The 19,098-nt window shown below is 36.2% G+C and overlaps 3 protein-coding genes and 1 pseudogene across 5 annotated transcripts; 1 reads left to right on the forward strand and 3 right to left on the reverse strand.

The window, feature by feature from the left end:
• Positions 1 to 302: 302 nt before the first annotated feature.
• On the forward strand, positions 303 to 7,236 carry LOC100245586 (elongation factor Tu, chloroplastic). Of its 3 annotated transcripts, none has more exons than XM_059742902.1 (2): positions 303 to 1,982; positions 6,817 to 7,236. In XM_059742902.1, the coding sequence occupies exon 1, from the start codon at positions 471 to 473 to the stop codon at positions 1,932 to 1,934; it is 1,464 nt and encodes a 487-aa protein (XP_059598885.1). In that variant the 5' UTR covers positions 303 to 470; the 3' UTR covers positions 1,935 to 1,982; positions 6,817 to 7,236. The 3 variants fall into 3 exon arrangements, with proteins under 3 accessions (XP_059598885.1, XP_003633810.1, XP_003633809.1); XM_003633762.4 differs by lacking the exon at positions 6,817 to 7,236 and adding an exon at positions 4,918 to 5,124; XM_003633761.4 differs by lacking the exon at positions 6,817 to 7,236 and adding an exon at positions 4,970 to 5,124.
• On the reverse strand, positions 6,852 to 9,249 carry LOC100262857 (GDSL esterase/lipase At5g14450-like; annotated as a pseudogene).
• Positions 9,250 to 9,721: 472 nt separating this feature from the next.
• Positions 9,722 to 11,576, reverse strand: LOC100257735 (GDSL esterase/lipase At5g14450). Its single transcript, XM_002272149.4, has 5 exons — positions 11,089 to 11,576; positions 10,769 to 11,008; positions 10,517 to 10,686; positions 10,151 to 10,421; positions 9,722 to 10,061 (listed from the first exon to the last, which is right to left on the reverse strand). The coding sequence occupies exons 1-5, from the start codon at positions 11,342 to 11,344 to the stop codon at positions 9,805 to 9,807; spliced, it is 1,194 nt and encodes a 397-aa protein (XP_002272185.2). The 5' UTR covers positions 11,345 to 11,576; the 3' UTR covers positions 9,722 to 9,804.
• Positions 11,577 to 14,660: 3,084 nt separating this feature from the next.
• On the reverse strand, positions 14,661 to 16,789 carry LOC100267902 (GDSL esterase/lipase At5g14450). Its single transcript, XM_002271284.5, has 5 exons — positions 16,157 to 16,789; positions 15,843 to 16,052; positions 15,595 to 15,764; positions 15,240 to 15,513; positions 14,661 to 15,156 (listed from the first exon to the last, which is right to left on the reverse strand). Exons 1-5 carry the CDS (start codon positions 16,422 to 16,424, stop codon positions 14,900 to 14,902), a joined length of 1,179 nt encoding a protein of 392 aa, XP_002271320.2. The 5' UTR covers positions 16,425 to 16,789; the 3' UTR covers positions 14,661 to 14,899.
• Positions 16,790 to 19,098: the final 2,309 nt, after the last annotated feature.

A 19,098-nucleotide genomic window follows, 5' to 3' on the forward strand; every position in this document is an offset into this window, starting at 1 on the left:
TATTTTCTTAAGAATGGAAAATATAATATTTTTTTAAAAAATAATTATTTAAATATTTAAATTATTAAAAATAAAACATTAGATATAAAAGTCAATTTAAGTTGTTAGGTAATAAATTGATTTTTTTCAATAAAGAGACAAAAAGACTTTAAGTTAAACAGCATTGAAACAAGAATTTAAGTTAAAGCCTTAAAGGTACATTACAAGTCTAATTTTTCATTTTTGAATTTTTAAACAAATTTTGAAAACCTTAAAATTTTATTTTAAATATAAGATTGATGATAAAGTCATGGAGAAAGGAGCCAATGACAGTTGAGATCAACGGTTGAAAATAATTCAATCACATCATAAAAATAACAACAGTAAGGGGGAAATGAGTGGAGTGGATTAAGTGGTAGCTCACTCTCTCAGCCTCGAATTCAATATCCTCATTTTCCTATCGATAATCCATCTCCACACAAAACGCTTCCATGGCTTCCATCGTCGGAGCCCCATCCACTCCCTCTAAATCCCTATTCACATCACCGTCACTTTCAAACCCTAAGCCCACTTCCTTTTTCCACAAAACTCAAACCCTAGCCACCAAATCTAACCCCCCTTTCGCCTCCTCTTTCACCAATGCCTCCTCCATTTTCCGATACTCCGTCCTTTCTTCTCCGTCCACCGGATCTTCTCCATTTCGGCGCCGCTCACTCACTGTCCGCGCCGCCAGAGGCAAGTTCGAGCGCAAGAAGCCGCACGTCAACATTGGAACCATCGGCCACGTGGATCACGGCAAGACCACTCTCACGGCGGCTCTGACCATGGCGCTGGCATCCATGGGGAACAGCGCTCCCAAGAAGTACGACGAGATTGACGCGGCGCCGGAGGAACGGGCGCGTGGAATCACCATCAACACCGCTACGGTTGAGTACGAGACGGAGAGTCGGCATTACGCCCACGTGGATTGCCCAGGCCACGCTGACTACGTCAAGAACATGATCACCGGCGCGGCTCAGATGGACGGCGCCATTCTCGTCGTCTCTGGCGCCGATGGGCCGATGCCGCAGACCAAAGAGCATATTCTTCTCGCCAAGCAGGTTGGAGTGCCCAATATGGTGGTTTTCCTCAATAAGCAAGACCAGGTTGATGATGAAGAGCTTCTTCAGTTGGTTGAATTGGAGGTTCGTGAGCTTCTCGCTTCGTATGAATTTCCCGGCGACGATATTCCCATTGTATCCGGATCAGCATTGCTAGCCCTAGAGGCATTGATGGCAAACCCTAGCATTAAGAGAGGAGAGAATGAATGGGTCGATAAAATCTATGAATTGATGGATGCTGTTGATAGTTACATTCCAATTCCACAGCGCCAGACCGATTTGCCCTTCCTCCTTGCAGTTGAAGATGTGTTTTCGATCACTGGTCGTGGGACTGTGGCAACAGGTCGTGTAGAAAGGGGTACAATCAAGGTTGGGGAGACTGTTGATCTTGTTGGATTGAGAGAGACTCGGGCCACTACTGTTACTGGAGTTGAGATGTTTCAGAAAATTCTAGATGAGGCACTTGCTGGTGACAACGTGGGGCTTTTGCTGAGAGGTATTCAGAAGGCTGATATCCAGAGGGGGATGGTTCTGGCAAAGCCTGGAACTATTACGCCACACACTAAGTTCTCTGCCATTGTTTATATTTTGAAGAAGGAGGAGGGTGGGAGGCATTCGCCCTTTTTTGCAGGGTATAGGCCACAATTCTACATGAGGACTACTGATGTCACAGGCAAGGTTGCACAAATCATGAATGATAAGGATGAAGAGTCAAAGATGGTTATGCCGGGAGACCGTGTAAAGATGGTTGTGGAGCTTATAATGCCTGTGGCATGCGAACAAGGAATGAGATTTGCTATTAGAGAAGGGGGGAAGACTGTGGGTGCTGGTGTAATCCAGTCCATTATTGAATGATCTTGGAGTTCATTTAATATTATTGATGTTTTTCATGTCTGGCATCTGGTGAGTGAAACTACCTCCATGTTCATTTTTAACGAGATTTTAAGTTTAGTTAGCATTAATATGTTACAGAAAACCTCCATGGATTGTTTTCTTGTGTGCTTTTGATTTACTTTGATGATAGCATTTCAACATCTTATTATTTGTCTTTCATATCATTCAGCGATCATTAAAATATTGTCTTAGTTTTTCGGGAAGAGATGAACTCTGTAATGACCAACTCTACAACCTTGATTTGAGAGTCTTTTGATGAAAGGAAAAGGGCTTAGGAAGAAAAGAGTGTTGTTTGAGTTGAGAATCTATATTTTTGACTGAGGATGGTTTGCAAAAGGTCACAAAAAACAAGATACTTTGAATCCCTTTCCATTGTGGATTTATAACTCAACTGTCGCATGGAAGTGATACAAGGCCAATTTCCATGTAGCAGCAGAAAAAGAAAAACAGAGAAACATTACTTATCAAAAAGAGATAAAAGGCCAATTTTACCTTCATTTACTTTCCCAGTGGTCAAATGCTTTGCCTCGTTATTTTAATTAGCCGTCTATGGTGGTGTTTGTTTTTTTACTTAATTCTAAATAGAACCTTAATGCTTAATAGCGTTAAATATTAAGTTGTTTGTTTTTGTAGTATTTTATTTCTATTAAGTATTAAAAAGTAAAGAAAAACCAACATGTTATTTTTTTTATTTAGAAAAAACTAAATATTTTGGTTTTTTCTATTCAGTAAAAAGTTTATAATAAGTCATGAAAAAGTAGAAAAACATATAACCTAAATTCTAAAAATAAATTGTTTTCATAAAAAAGCCAAAAAAACAAACACCCTTTATGTGATTTTCTTATTATAACTACTCTCCACTGGAGACAGTTATCAAGGGAGTTATGGTTAAGGGAAGGGGATAGAAATACAGGCTTTTTCCATCGTACGGCAACTGCCCATCGTAGAAGTAATTCCATAGACAGAATCAAGATAAGTGGGGTGTGGTTGTCAGAGGAGCAAGAAGTGAGGGAAGGGGTAGCTAATGCCTACCAACAACTGCTCTCAAAAAACTCAGAGTGGAAGGCGGATATAGGGTGGCTGTAGTTAGAGAGCAGATCAATCAGCAAGAAGCGGAGAATCTGGAGCTTCCTTTTTCTGAGGTTGAAGTCCACTCTGCTTTGATGGATATGAATGGTGACAAAGCCCCAGGACTGGATGGTTTCACTGTGGCTTTTTGGCAAAGCTGTTGGGATTTTGTAAAAGAGGAGGTCTTGGAAATGTTTAAGGAGTTCCATGAGCAAAGTTCTTTTCTCAAGAGCCTCAACAACATGTTTCTGGTTTTGTTACCTAAGAAATGGGGGGGCTGAGGACCTTGGGGATTTTAGACCCATTAGCCTTTTGGGGGGGGGGGGGGGGGGGGGGCTATATAATTTATTGGCTAAGTTGTTGGCTAATAGGCTCAAGAAAGTGATAGGGAAAGTGGTCTCCCCTTATCAGAATGCCTTTGTGATGGGTAGGCAGATTCTAGATGCCTCTTTAATTGCAAATGAGGTGATTGATTCATGGCAGAAAAGGGAAGAGAAAGGCCTCATTTGCAAATTGGATGTCGAGAAAGCTTATGACAGCATTAACTGGCAGTTTTTGTTGAAGGTCATGCAAAAAATGGGGTTTGGGTCAAAGTGGTTGGGTTGGATGTGGAATTGTATCTCTACAACCAAGTTTTGGTGAATGGAGTGCCAGCCGATTTTTTCCCAAGTTCTAAGGGGCTGCGCCAAGGAGACCTTCTTTCTCTCTACCTCTTTGTCATGGGAATGGAAGTGCTGAGTGCTCTTATTAGGAGGGCTGTTGAAGGGGGTTTCCTATCAGGGTGTAGTATCCAGGGAGGTAGAAGACCGGCTATGAATATATCCCACTTATTTTTTGCTGATGATACAGTTGTTTTCTGTCAGGCAAAGAAAGAGCACATAACGCACTTGAGCTGGATTTTTTTTTTTTGTTTGAAGTCATGTTAGGGTTAAGGATTAATTTGGCCAAAAGTGAAATTATCCCAATTGGCGAGGTGGAAGAGGTTGAGGTGATGGTAGTGGAGCTAGGGTGCAGGGTGGGTTCTTTGCCTTTTGTTTATTTGGGACTGCCCTTGGGGGCTCCTAACAAGGCTTCTTCCGTGTGGGATGGGGTGGAAAAGAGAGTGAGGAGGAGACTTGCGCATTGGAAACGCCAGTATATCTCCAAAGGTGGGAGAATCACTCTCATAAAGAGTATGATGGCTAGTATGCCTTTGTATCAAATGTCCATTTTCTGTATGCCCAAGTTAGTTGCAAGGAGGTTAGAAAAATTGCAAAGAGACTTTCTTTGGGGAGGGGGAAATTTGGAGAGGAAAGTCTACTTAGTTAATTAGGAGGTGGTTTGCTCGGATAAGGAAAAGGGGGGGCTAGGCTTAAGGAAGCTAGCCCTCTTGAACAAAGCCTTGCTTGGCAAATGGATATGGAGATTTGCTTGTGATAAGGAAAATCTTTGGAAGCAGGTGCTTGTGGCGAAATATGGGCAAGAGGGTCTTGGTTGGAGGACAAAGAAGATTAATGGGGCGTTTGGAAGGAGATCTTGAAGGCAAATGATTGGTGGTGGAAAAATATGGCGTTTACTGTTGGAGAGGAGTCTCTCTCCCTTATAGGCTTCTTGAAGTGGTTAGCCTCCAGTTAAGGGTTGGCGAGGTTATTTGTTTTATCTTTTTGGTTGTGAGGTCCTAGCTGCCTTGTATACCCCCTGTATACTTTGTGGCTTTTTTGCCTCTTGTTAATACAATCTGTGCTTATTTATAAAAAAAAAACTGCTCTCCACAATCCTCTAGAACACTTTAATATGATCTTGTGAAAGTAATCTTTTCCAAAACCATATCTTTCAAAGTTGTCAGACTGTTTAGCGTTTTTAATTTTGTTTTTCTTTATGTGCTTGTGATACATAGGTCCAGGATTGCTCTTGAAGACAACTTTTTTTTTTTTTTTTTCTTTTTTCAGGAAAGCTCCTCTGAAAGACTACTATATGCTTCTTTTCTTTTTCTTGTGAATGGAAAAACAAAAATTTTATTTATGCAACAAAATGAAGGTAAACTACTTAATGATGACAATTATGATTAGTAGGACTATCATATTCATGATTTTATTGGTGATAATGATTCTGGCATAATGATTGCAATGTGGGTTAACATAACTTGGTGGACATTGACCATGAAGATGATGAGCCATTAGTGTTGCTTAAGTTGACAGTTTTATGACTTAAGACTCTTAGCCATGATCATAGGATCATGTTGGTAATGGTCATGGACTTGTGGTGGTGATGCTCACCTTATTATTAGGATGCCAATAATAGTTTTGTGATCATTTTTTTTTTATGGCTAAAGGCAGGTTGTATTAATATAAAATGTATATATGATGTATATAAAGCAAACAGAAAGCATAAAGGCGCAAATATGCAAAAACTAGTAACCGCATCCCACTGAGAGTCTAACCAATCCATAAAATCTAACAGCAATATAAAATCATCTCTAATGTACATTCTAACCCAATCCCAAAAAAATACTAAAAAGAACTTTTAATTGTTTGGTCCAAGCTTTCACAATTTTCAAATGTTCTCCTATTTCTCTCACTCCAAATGGACCAAAAAAAAAGTATAAAGGAGCAATCTTCCAAGCCTTTTTCCTTTTTTTTTTTGCCAACAAAGCAGCCACCCCAACTCAAGAGCATTCTTCTCACTTTAGTGTGCATCGCCCATTGTTCATCAAATAGAGCAAAGATCAATTGCCACAAAATGTGTGCTTCCATACAATGAAGGAGAACATGATCACCCGTTTCTTTTTCTGCTTTACACATAGCATCTATTAGGCATCCTCCAATCCCTCCTTCTGAGCTGTGGATCTTGAGTCAATATCTTGGTCTAAGTCGCTTCCCAAGTAAACAAATTAGCTCTTTCAGGAGCCCAAGAATTCCAAACCGTACCATGAGGGAATGACTCCACTCTCCTACTTGCCAAGGAGTAGAAAGACTTGATTGAAAAGTTACTGTTCTGTCTCCAACCACACCATAGTTGTGGATCTTGTGAAAGATGTGTAGAATGTTTGACATCATGTGATGTACAACAGCCTTGATTTCTGGCCAACTCTCTGAATTTTTATGGACCTAATTCACTTGTTTCCTGTCATTTTCTTTTTTCCTCTTTTCAATCAGCCTTTGAACCCCTGACCTCATATAGAACCTGAGGCTCCAAAAGGGTAGGTTTTACCTTTCACATCTCTACCCAACAGTAAAAAATTAAAAAGACCTGTTGGCCCACAAGTAAATGGTAAACCATATTTCTATTTTTGTTCACAAGTAGTTGTGACAAGGCTCAGTTGATCCCAAACCAAAACTAAGACAGCCAATGCAGTTAGAGGAATTCTTGTTTCATTTGGAAAACTGGAGACAGTTTATGATCAATGCGTGCTAATCAACTTGAAGGGGAAATTTCATTAGATGGGTATGACTCACACACGGAAGTAGAGATTAGTCAATGTGACAAGGGAACATTGAGGTAAACCACAGGCCTCATGAGTTAGAAGATTATGATGCTCTTGGCCTTCAGAAGCTGAACTCGAAGGCTTTTACTATTGAAGGATCTTTTACTATTGAAGGATCTAAATGACAGTTTGTGGGCACCAGCATGCTACTCAAACCTTTATTTTCGGTTTGCTGAATTGTTGACCTTTTGGTTTTTGTATGGAACAGTTAAAGCACTGACATGGAAGAAAGATACTACAATAAGTCAATGACCTTCTTTAAGTTTTGCTAAATTGATCTGAGGTTGGCATTTTTGTTCTTGTATGAAACAGTTATAGCAGGAAGAGAGGAGGATACCACACTAATAGTACTTTAGGCTTGCTGAGTTGAGGTTGGCATTTTGGTTCTTGTAGAAACAGTTGCAGTACTGAGGGAGAAGAAGGAAGCAATTTGCCCCAGGATACATGCTCATTTATCAAGTAATATTATCATGACATGTTGGTAGCCTTGGCAAGCATTTGTTAGTGTGCATTTGCAGATGATATTATTCACATGCGCCAGATGAGCACTTGGATCAGGGGAATGGATTGATAACTTTGCTTCCTTTTTTAAGTTTTTGGTTTAAGGTAATAAAAGAAGGTAATATATCTGTAAAACCTTGTATGGGTGACATTAAAACTAAACCGAAGAACATCAGGAAAATGAATTGTGTAGTTTTATTTTAAATAAAGATACATGGCTATATCCCGACAGGTTGAGGCTTGTGACATGCGTGGTCAATTGGAATGGCTATTATGAACCATTGAGTGTATGATTAGCAATCCAATGATTGGCAGCGTCTGTGTAGTGCACTATCCCAGCTTATGTATTCTGAGGGATTTGCACAAGAACCACCAAATACATAGGTACCATTTATATCCGCCATCTGCCCCCATCAAACATTGTAGTCATTTACTCGTGCCCCACAGCATCTCACTAGCGGATCCACAAATCCTGTTGAGAAAAGTTACATGGGATAAATGGGAATAATGATAAGACTGAGGAAAGCTAACACTGGGTGTGTTTTGATGATGATCACCTTGTTCCTTATCATGGCTTATTAAGCCGTGCCTTGCGCCATAAAGATCATATGTTAGTGCAGCTTGTGGGAGCTGTGTCCTTAGCTCCATCACTGCTTGCTTGAGTTGCTTATTGAACTCAACAGCAATGTCATTCCGAGCCTTTAGACAACCACTCTGGTCAAGCGTGCCAGGTGGTGGATTTCGAATGTACATTACTGACCACGGCAAGCAACCAAGGGGGCCGGTGTTAGTATCCAGAGTGTCCTAGCTCCTCCATAGAGATGCTGTCAAGAAACACCACGTGCTTAATCAAGCCCAAATGCCAATTCCCTTTGTCCAGCCATGGCTATGCATAAAAGGGTGAAACTTACTTGGATTCCTGCTGTAAACTGGTTGACTATGTTCGGGATAAAAGCTCGGAGTTGTTCATAGCTCATGCTTTTGAAACCAGCAGAGAGATCATTTTGTCCAATATCAAACGTGGAAATAGCCAGGAGAATTCCCAAGGCCTTGGCAGGTTCTTTCTCTGGGAGGCTGACTTGGCTGAAGAAAATGATCATAATAAACATAAAATCAGAACTTGGTAGAAGATTCATTTTTGTTTGTGGATTTTAGGTGCCCAAGGTAGAGCGAGCGACCACTTCACCCTGCTTGTATAGATCGGTGGTGCGGGCTTTAAACCGATTGAACTGCCAAATCTGCATGTCAAGGTAGAAAGGGCTTATACCATACCGATACATGGTTTCATTGGGCTTCAAAATGGTAGACCCTCCTACTGCAAAATTCGCACCATGCCGAAAATTTGGCCCGAAAATCTTACCATTCCCCAAATTCGCTCCAATTGAATCCAGGTTTGCACTCAGGTATGGCAGCTGTAGATACTCAGCCGCACAAATAACATCCCTATTATGAAGAATTAGAGAACGAAACTTATAACTAATGTTATGTTACCTATTAAGTCCACAGGGAGACGTCCATCACCACCCCTCCCTGCCGGCTTGTGGAAGAAGTTGTCACCATTTGGTGTTGGCACCGGACCAAAGGCCGCAGATCCGCCCCCAGTATCTGAGTCGGAGTCCCCGAAGTTGTACATCGCCGGAAAACGACAGCCGGAGCGGCTCCTCACATCCTCACCTCCCACTCCCAACACTATCCATCCTATGTATATATATATATATATATATATATATATATATATATATATATATATAAGTGTGGTATATTCAATTTTTATATAAGGTGGGGAAAAATAATATATGAAATAAATAATTGGTATATTTAATTTGATTTAAAAGTACTTTTGTTTAATTTTATTAAATCATTTGGCATTATATTTAATATAAATTATAATTAGTTAATTATATTTAAATATAATAAATTATATTTATTTAAAACAAATAAAATATAAAATCATATTTGAAAAAACAAATAATATAAATTATTATATTAATTAATTATTTTTTATACACTATAATATAAGTGATATATAATATCATATGTATGCAAGTTCAATTTAAATTTAAAAATTTATTATATTTTTATTTTTTATATATATAATAATTTATTCATTATAAAAATGTAAACAATGTAATGTAAATAAACAACTAAAAAAAATATCTCGATTGAGTTTTAACTTTAAGCTTAAAATTATAGTTGGTGACTATGATATTGAATTTTTTTATTTTTTTAAATGGTTAAACCCATATTCGCCAATTATGATTTTAACCACTTTATAATTTTTTCTATATTTTATTTTTACAATGAAAGATAAAAATATGCTTAATAATTATATGAAAAAAAAAGGTAAACTAAAACTTCTTTTTATGATTTTTGACCTTAATCTCAAAAATAAAAATGCACACAATTGATGAGTGTTAATTTCCCAATTTAAATTTCATTTAAACATTTTTTGGAAATAAAATAATTTTAAATACTATGCCATTTTTAACTTTTACTATCTAATTTTAAGTTATATCCTTATAACTTGTTCTCATTTGTTTATCTCTTCATTGGTAGATATAAACCGGTGCTACAAATGGTTTCTTGGATTACAGCACATTATCCTAATTAAACCGATGTTTATTGCCCTTTCATGATCCGATTTTGATCAAATGATACAAACTTAGGTGGTCTCACTGAGGCGATTAGTGGTTAATCAACCTAATAAACACCTAAAGACACGAAACCGAACTGGTAGAAATTCAGCTGAAGAGCCCATGTTATACACTCGTGCTGGATTCCTCTCATGGCGATCAATGATCAGACATGATGAGCTTTATGACATGCTTGGGCCATGGGTATTGAATTGTCTGACACTAAACCCATGATTATTCGTTTAGCGAACCAATGATTAGCGGCCTCTGTGTAGTGCACACCATCCCAGCTGATGTATGATGAAGGATTTTTGCAGGAAGCAGCATGGACTTCAGTACCATTCACATTTGCCTTCTGCCCGCACTGGACATCCACGCCATTCACCCTTTTCCCACAGCATTTTTCAGGTGGTTCTACAAATCCTGTTGAGAAAAGTTGCGTACAATAAATGAGGATCATATATTCATATATGGTTCTATATATGTACTGAGTTTGTTTTGATGATGATCACCTTGCTTCTTTGCATCACTTATTAGCGCATATTTTGCTGCATAGATGTCAACGTATGTTAGTGCGGCTTCTGGGAGGTCCGCCCTTAGCTTGACCACTGCTTCCTTGAGCTGCTTATTGAATTCCATGGCTACTCCATTTGAGTACTTGAGACACCCACACTTGTCCAGCGTGCCTTGTGGATTTGGGGCGTATAATATCGATACTGGCAAGCAACCAAAGGGGCCAGTGTTGTGTATCCAGAATGCCCTTGCTCCTTGTTCGTACAGATGCTGTCAATTGATTCAACCAAAACGCATGTCCCCTTTTGGATTAGACACGCCATGGTTATATGCTTGTATGTAAATGGGGGAGGGGGACAACTTACTTGGACTGCTGCGCTCAACTTGTTCACCAATTCCGGGATATATGCTTGGCGTTCTTCTTCTTTCTTTGAAAGACCAGCAGAGATATCATTCTGTCCAATATCGAGTATGTAAAGAGCCTTCGAAAAGTCCTCAGGCCTCGGCAGTTTTCTTCTCTGGAAGGCTGACTTGGCTGGAGAAAATGATCATAAACAGACACTCAGAATTTGTTTGCTATTGGATTAGTACTAGATTTTTTGGAGTGAACACTTCACCATGATTGTACAGAGAGGTAGTGCGAGCTTTGAATTGATCGAAATGTGCAATCTGGATGTCCAGGTAGAATGGACTAACACCAGACTCAAACAGTGTCTTGTTTGGCCTCAAAATGGTCGCCCCTCCCGTCGCAAAATTCGCACCATGCCGGAAATTCACTCCAAAATTTCTACCATGCCGTAAACTGGATCCAAGTGAATCCAGATACGCACTCAGGTATGGCAACTTCAGATGCTCAGCTGCAGAAAGAACTTTGTAGCATTATCAAAACACACCAACAATAGAATTAGATCAAATACTGATTAAACTTCCAAGTTACCTATGAAGTCCACCATTAGACGCCCATCACTCGCCCTCCCAACTGCCTCATGGAAGAAGGTTTCACCAAATGGCCATACCATCGGATAAAATGCTGCCGACATACCACCGGTATCGGAGTTTGAATCACCAAAGTTGAAGATTGCCGGAAAATGGCAACTGGGTAAACCCGTGACTTCCTTACCTACCACACCCAACACCCACCCCACCAAAATCCCAACTGCAAACACTCTTAAAGCCTCCATTCTCATCTGCATAAACACCTTTTTTCACCTACTTATATCATGTAGAGCAGAAGCTTAGTTGATGAGCAAGGATCTGTCAATCTATATATCTTCAATGGCTATAGAAAAAATGACCCGCTCACCTTCCCTTTGGCAGCATGAATCAAGATCATTTGCAATGCTCTGACACATGCGTTTAGTTATTATTATCCTCTTCCAGAAGATTTGATTTGGATATTTGGGAAAATACTACATTTACAGATTAATTGACATGGTACCTTAAAAATTAAGATTGCTTTTGAAACATTCACGGGTTGGCATCTAATTTTATTTTATTTTTTAATAATTTTAATGCTTGCGGCTTATGTGCACATTAGTCAAACAAGTTGGTATGATTTGTACGTACATTTTAAAAATTAAATAAATATTTTCTAAGTTTTTAGTCAAACAAGGCAACCCTTGTGCTATGGACCTGCGACCTTAATAATATTAAAAATTAAATAAATATTTTTTAAATATCCGAATGGGTTAACTTTAAATTAATATTCAAACTAAACCCATTTAATTTTTGGTTTGTTTTTTAACTTGTTTAACGGATAGTTCATGAAGAAGAATAAAATAATGAAAATGTTTTTTGAAGCACATAGTAGCAAGTAGCTACTTATTGTCTAAAAAAGGATTAGAATGTGTTTTATAATAATTCTAAATCGTGTTTTCAGTCTCTTTAATATTTAAAATTTTTTATTTTTCAAGTATTAAAAAATCTATAAATATTTTCTAAAATCACTCTCAAATGCATTATTACGCTTTAACATTAAGGTTTGAAAAGAAAAAAATGACCCAAATTGTTACCATTAGAGATTGGCCTAGAGATGGTCCTTACTTAAGATGATTTCCGTTTTTTTTTTCTTTAATTGGAATATGAAATTAAAACCAAAATCAATTTTTTGAAAGACTAATATCAATATTATAAAAAATTTATTAAAAATAAAAATTCTTTTTATATGAGTTAAATAGGGTTTCTAATAATTTTTTTTTGGAATTTTGTTTAAAATTCTTTGAATAAAATCTTCTAGAGTTAGGTTTAAAGTTGATTGATTTCATGCCCATTTCCATAATCGACAAAAATGTGATAATGTTGTCACTTTCCATTGACCTGAAATAATGTGTATTATGATCACTGTCTCTGACTCTCTTATATGCAATTCCCATGTCATATAAATTTGTTATCAAGGTCTTTAACCATTGATTGCTTTGTAAAAGCACTTTGAAAAAGTAGTTTGGAACTTTGGAATCATTGAAGAAAAACACCCTTTCCATCTTCTTGTAGGCAAAGACATACACATCTTACTCATGCACTGCTCTTTCATATATTCTTATCAATTGTAAATTATAAGGTTTTTGAAATTACATGTTCAAAGGTGCCTAAATGTTTGGTTTTTCCCTTTCTTTCCTTTTCCATTTTTTCCCTCGTGTTGCTTGAAATTTGTGTCTAGGAAAAGAAATAGTTTGTGAGTGTTTTTGTGCTTTGGCAATTTTAGGCAAAATTTTAATTTTATACTCTTAATTTAAATGCTTCAAATCCTTTCTCGTACTCTTGTTATTTCAAAAATAGTTTTGACCAAAAATACTTAAGAAAATGTTTAGAGTTTTGAGGTAATGAATGGATTCAAACACAACCAATCAAGTTTAAATTATTATAAGTTTATTCAAAATGGGGTTGGAAGTTATCAAAATTCTTGTTTAAACTCGAGTTTTAATCCATCCATGAACTATTATCCAAAATATTTCAATTTTTGGATTGATCACATTGTATAAACTTTTATTTTTATACTTTGATCTAAATCATGGGTTAAATTTAAAACCCTATTATTTGACTCATTTTGAAATGAGGGATTGGTGGTGAAGAGGGTTGAGTGTGCCTTTTCACATTCAAGGAAAAAAAATGCATGACATCAATGTAAGAAAAATAAAAATATATAATTATTTTTATATGCTTAAAACATATTTTAAAACTAGTAATTTAACATATTTTCTAATACCAAAATTTATGACAATAGCAATAAGTTTATAATGATTAATTAATAATTAATTAAAAATTTGATAATTGGGTAATAATAAGAATTTCTTATTATATTTTATTTTCGAGAAAATGTTGAAAATTTTTTAAGCTAAGTTTCATTAGTGCATCTTTAGATTTATGGATTCATGATTAAAATGTGATTTAATTATTGACTTTAATTCATTAATTCTTGGGTTTTCAATTTGGGAGGAACATCAAATCTTATATTTAATTTTTTTTTCAAAATTAATTAAAATTATGAATTCTAATGGATATTTAGATAGTATAAATTATTTTTTGAAAAGAATTGTTATTGAAATATTGTTGATATATTTTGATTTTGTTTTATTTAAGTTTTAGAACTTTTGGGTTTGTTTTAGATTCATCTCTCATGCAAATTAAATGACTTCTATATTATTAGTCTTGGTTCTTTAGTAAGAATTTGTGATGCCAATGAAGGGTTGATTGTCATGATAATGCCCTAGTTGTGTGGATGACAATGTAAGAAAACTATGGAGGTGGGTCTTCTGTTGTCCTCTGCATTTCTTTACCTTCTCAACCATCAGTCCTCAAATCCCTGGGACTTGTGTAGATGATGAGGCTATAAAGAGGACTGGTTCTTGTCTTTCACATCAATACCCAATGTGCAAAGACCTGCCAATCAGGCTGCAAGTGAATGGTGAGTCATATGTTTAGGTTTGATTTCACAATATTAGCTACTCAAGTTAAAATCTAAACTACTAAAGATATGTATAGTGAGATCCATGTTGTTGAGCAAGGGTAGAAGCAAATGGGATCAAGGTATGAGAGTAAAAACAAATGAGATTATGATATAAACGATGAGACTTGAAAATGTATACGTGACAGTTAATGATGTCTTTTTGGTATCTACCGAAAAAAGTATCATTCGATGTTGTAGATTGATCTCAAAAATACTTGGAGGCATTTTCAATTTCTTTGGCAAACTGGAGATTGTGACCAATGCACATCAATCACCTCCAAGGGAAAATGTTGTTAGATGGATATGAGACCAGTCATACAAAGAAAATGTCAAATGTCAATAAACATTAGGACAGGGTTCATGTAACTTCGAGAAGAGAGCTGGAGACAAGAAAGCAGAGACTCATAATCCATGTAACATGGGAGCTTTAGGGTAGACCACGGGCCACCTGAGTGTGTAAAAGGCTTTATCATAAGTGCATGACCAGCAAGACCTTGCTGCACTAGTCTTTCCTTTGAGGTTAGCAATTTGGTTCTTGAATGAAGCAATTACAGATGAAAGAGCAATTGGGAAGGAAGCAGAGCAGTTGCTCTGCCTACAGACTCATTGATCATGCCACCATTATTGTTGCTTCCATTGTCTGGTTTTGATCCAAGGATACAAAAAGCCTCATATTGAACTCATTTGTTTGTTAACCTTAACACCATGACATAGAAACGAACTGAGATATTTTCCTACACCCAAGGTATTCTGTGTGTTCAAGCCCTTATATGAGTAGTCTTTAAGTAAACATACATAGGAATGATCAGAAGTGATAAGGCTTGTGACAAGCTTGGGCGATTGGAAGTGAAGAGTCCGACAGTGAGCCATTGAGTATATGATTAGCAAACCAATGATTCGCCGCCTGAGAGTAGTGCACACCATCCCAGCTTATATACGCCGAGGGACTTGCACAAGAACTGCCATACACTTCAGTTCCATTTATAATTGCCTTCTGCCCGCACCAAACATTGTAGTCATTCACACGATTCCCACAGCAGATCTTCAGTGGATCCACAAATCCTGTTCCAAAAAGCAATATAAATGAGAACTGCAGTTCAATGCTGATAGAAATTCAATACTGGGTTTGTTTTGAGGATGGTCACCTTGTCCCTTTGCATCACTTATTAACCCATACTTTGCAGCATAGAGATCAACGTATGTTATGGAAGCTTGTGGGAGCTGCGCCCTTAGCCTCATCACTCCATCCTTGAGCTGCTTATTGAACTCCACAGCAATCTCATTCTGAGCCTTGTTGCAGCCATACTGGTCAAGCATGCCTGGTGGTGGATTTCGGATGTACATTACTGCTACAGGCAAGCAACCAATAGGGCCTGTGTTATGTATCCAGAATGTCCTAGCTCCTTCTTGATAGAGATGCTGTCAAATTCAAGTAATCAAAACCCTAATCCCCTTCTGTTGGTTCCAGCCATGGCTACATAAGAAAGGGTTGAAACTTACTTGGACAGCAGCTGTAAACTTGTTGACTATATCCGGGATAGAAGCTCGGAGTTGGCCATAGCTCTGTCGGAAACCAACAGAGAGATCATTTTGCCCAATATCAAACGTGTAAAGAGCCTTTGGGAAGTCCTCTGGCCTCGGGAGTTTGTCTCTGTCAGAGGGTGACTTTGCTGAAGAAAATCATGAACAGATAATCAGAATTTGGGACAAGATTCATTTTTTGGGTTTTGGGAGGAGGTAGTAGTTACCTTGAATGTAGAGATCCCTGGTGCGTGCTTTGAACTGGTCGAACTGGGAAATCTGCATGTCAAGGAAGAATGGGCTTATACCATACTGATATATGGTTTCATTGGGCCTCAGAATGGTTGATCCTCCCGTTGCGAAATTGGCACCATGCCGGTAATTTGCTCCGATTGAATCCAGGTATGCACTCAGGTATGGCAACCCCAGATGCTCAGCTTCCCAATGAAAACCAAAATACAAATTTTCATTTACTCAAGGAAACAGAAAACATGTAATTTTATTCATCTGGGTCAAAGATCAAATAATGATTTTGATTTACCTATGAAGTCTATGAGGACACGCCCATCACTGTCCCTCCCAGCCGGCTTGTGGAAGAAGTTCTCACCATACGGCGCTGAAATCGGAAGAAACGCCGCAGATATACCACCAGTGTCTGAATTGGAGTCGCCGAAGTTGTAAATCGCCGGAAAACCACAGCTGGGCAACCCCATCCCAACCTCACCCCCCACACCCAACACCCATGCCACCAAAATCCCACCTAACAAAGCTCTGAAACTCTCCATTTTCATCCACATTTCACTCCTCATCACCTTCTTCACTCGTATATAAACCCAGTCAAGAACTCAATCGCAGACAAAATCTTATCTTCAGTTTGAAATAAAGCTCACGACAGTCACGCCTTCTCAATGCCAACTCTCAAAGTTGTCTCCCTGGTCTTTTTGGCAGTACTTACCGCAGATTCTGAATTGACAATCATTAACAGTGAAGTGATAAAAATCAGTAAGATTTTTTATTTTTCTCTCTCACGTTTGTTCTGCCTTCTCATGACACCATGATTTGGGGTTTTCCACTGCCAGTACTGTCATCCACTGCAGCCCCCACCAACACAGAAGGTGCCCTCACCCACCATACTAAGTTGCTACGCCATGTGGCCAAACTGATAGCATTGGATGGAAATACCGAGGCGTTTTGAATGATGGCACCCATGTATGATTGTAGTCTGGTTGGCCCCCACATATCTCCAGACAAAAGTAAAGTGCAGATGCTTTTTTGTTTTTTCCATGGAAGCAAGAACAAGATTGTGGGTATGCGTTAAAGGTACCCATGAATATGATAATGACGCCGCATAGTGTAGAGATTAGGGCAGAATAGCACTGAGTTTTTGCTTAATTGTAGCAGTGGAGATGGAGCGGATTGAGGAAAAACTGGGATAGTGAGCTTACTTTTGAAGAGTAAGGGTGAAGTTTTAGGGAGGGCGTCCCAAAATGTAATGCCAAAACCCAATTTAGTTGTAATTTGGGAATTATTAATTAATTAAAAAAATTTAATAAGGGTAAAAAGATCATTTCGTATTTAAAACTTGTAGATATAAATTAGATATTCTCTATATTCTCTATTTAGAAAACCTTTTTACATAGAGATAAAAAATATTAGAGAGTAGAAGATTTAGATGTTTAGGATTTGAAGATCAATTTTTTAGGTAAGATTTTTAATCCTTAAATTAATATTTTATATTCGTTAATTAGTTTTGAACACTTTAAATATTCTTTGAAATATCTCAATTTTGATTAGAGTTCGTTTAATTAATTTCTAGGTTAAAAAGATTAAAAATTTATGAATATAGTTTGATTTATTAATGGAGATCGATAAATTTTGATTACTCAAATGAATAGATCTAGATAAAAATAAAAATAAGAAAATTATACAATTTTAGATGTGAAAATTATATAAAATTTATGAGTATGGATGTTAAAAGTTTTGAATTTAGAGAAGAAAAAAGATGATGAAAGATGCGGAGAAAGGATTTCGCGTGTTGAAAAAAAAATTTGTAGGTATTTATTAAGTTTCAGTAGGAGATTTAAATAATAGTAATAATAGTTTAATACAAATAAATATTCTTAAAAGATTTAATTTAGATAAGTTAGAAAAAAAAAAAAAGTAAATTAAATAGTAATAATAGTTTAATAAAAATATTCTTAAAAGATTTAATTTAGATAAGTTAGAAAAAAAAGAAATAAATTAAATAGTAATAATAGTTTAATACAAATAAATATTCTTAAAAGATTTAATTTAGATAAGTTAGAAAAATAAATAAATTAAATAGTAATAATAGTTTAATGCAAATAAATATTCTTAAAAGACTTAATTTAAATAAGTTAGAAAAAATAAATAAATTATTGTTTAGGAAGTAAGAATATTAATATGAGAAATTAATTAGGATCTATAATAATAAATAAAATATTTTTAAGATTGTTAAATTTATATATTTAGATAAATAATCAATTTTTTTTTATATTGTATTTTGAAATGTGTAAAAATATTATTTTTATTTTTTCGCATGGATCAAATATGTGTTTTGTATGAAAAATATTTTCTTGAGAATTTTCTTTGTTTATTTATGAAAAGTGAAAAAATGAGGAGATATGATATTTTGTTTTGTAAGTTTGAATTAATGAAATAAAATGTTTGACTCTATATTATATGGACTTAGCCAATGGGTTATAATTGTTGACATTTTCAACCCTAATCAACGGGTTATAATAGTTGATACTATATGACCCTAGTCAACGAGTTATAATAGTTGACCTTATGATCCTAGTTAACGGGTTATAATTGTTGAAATTTGGTTTTGTTCACCTTAATTAAAATAAATTTGAATTTAGTCACTCTTGTGAAGTCTCACCTAATTTGACACAATTTGTTATTTTATAACCAGAATAAAAATATTTTGAATGCTTTTGATTTGATTTTGATGAGAAATTGTTTTGAAATGGATATAAGAAAGTTTTATTCAAAAGTTTGAATATATTAGTATTTTGAACTCAAAAGTTTTTATGAAAATAAATATATGTTATATCTCCTATTTGTAATTATAATTAAAAATGTTTGATCTATGAAACTGTATTGATGTTCCTTATTGAACATACCCTTCGTTGATAATTTTTCAGGTACTCTCAATTCGAATGAGGAGTCATGACTAAGCTGGAGAAATTTTTCTTTGTTAGGATTTTGGTTCAAATTTTATTTTGGACATTGTTTAAATATTAAAATTTAATTATCGTTTAACTTATTTGAATTTGAAGTTATTTGGATAATAACACTCTGATTGATGTGTTAGTTTTTAAAATTAAGAATTTGAGATCATAGAATTTATTTATTTTATTACTCTTAATAGAAATTTGATAATCGGTCATTTCTAGTTATAATATGAATATTTGTATCGTTTTTATTTTGGGCATTTGGGTTTGAAATGCGAAATGA

This window comes from Vitis vinifera, chromosome 14 (genome assembly GCF_030704535.1).
Source record: "Vitis vinifera cultivar Pinot Noir 40024 chromosome 14, ASM3070453v1".
Classification (NCBI taxonomy): Eukaryota; Viridiplantae; Streptophyta; class Magnoliopsida; order Vitales; family Vitaceae; genus Vitis; species Vitis vinifera.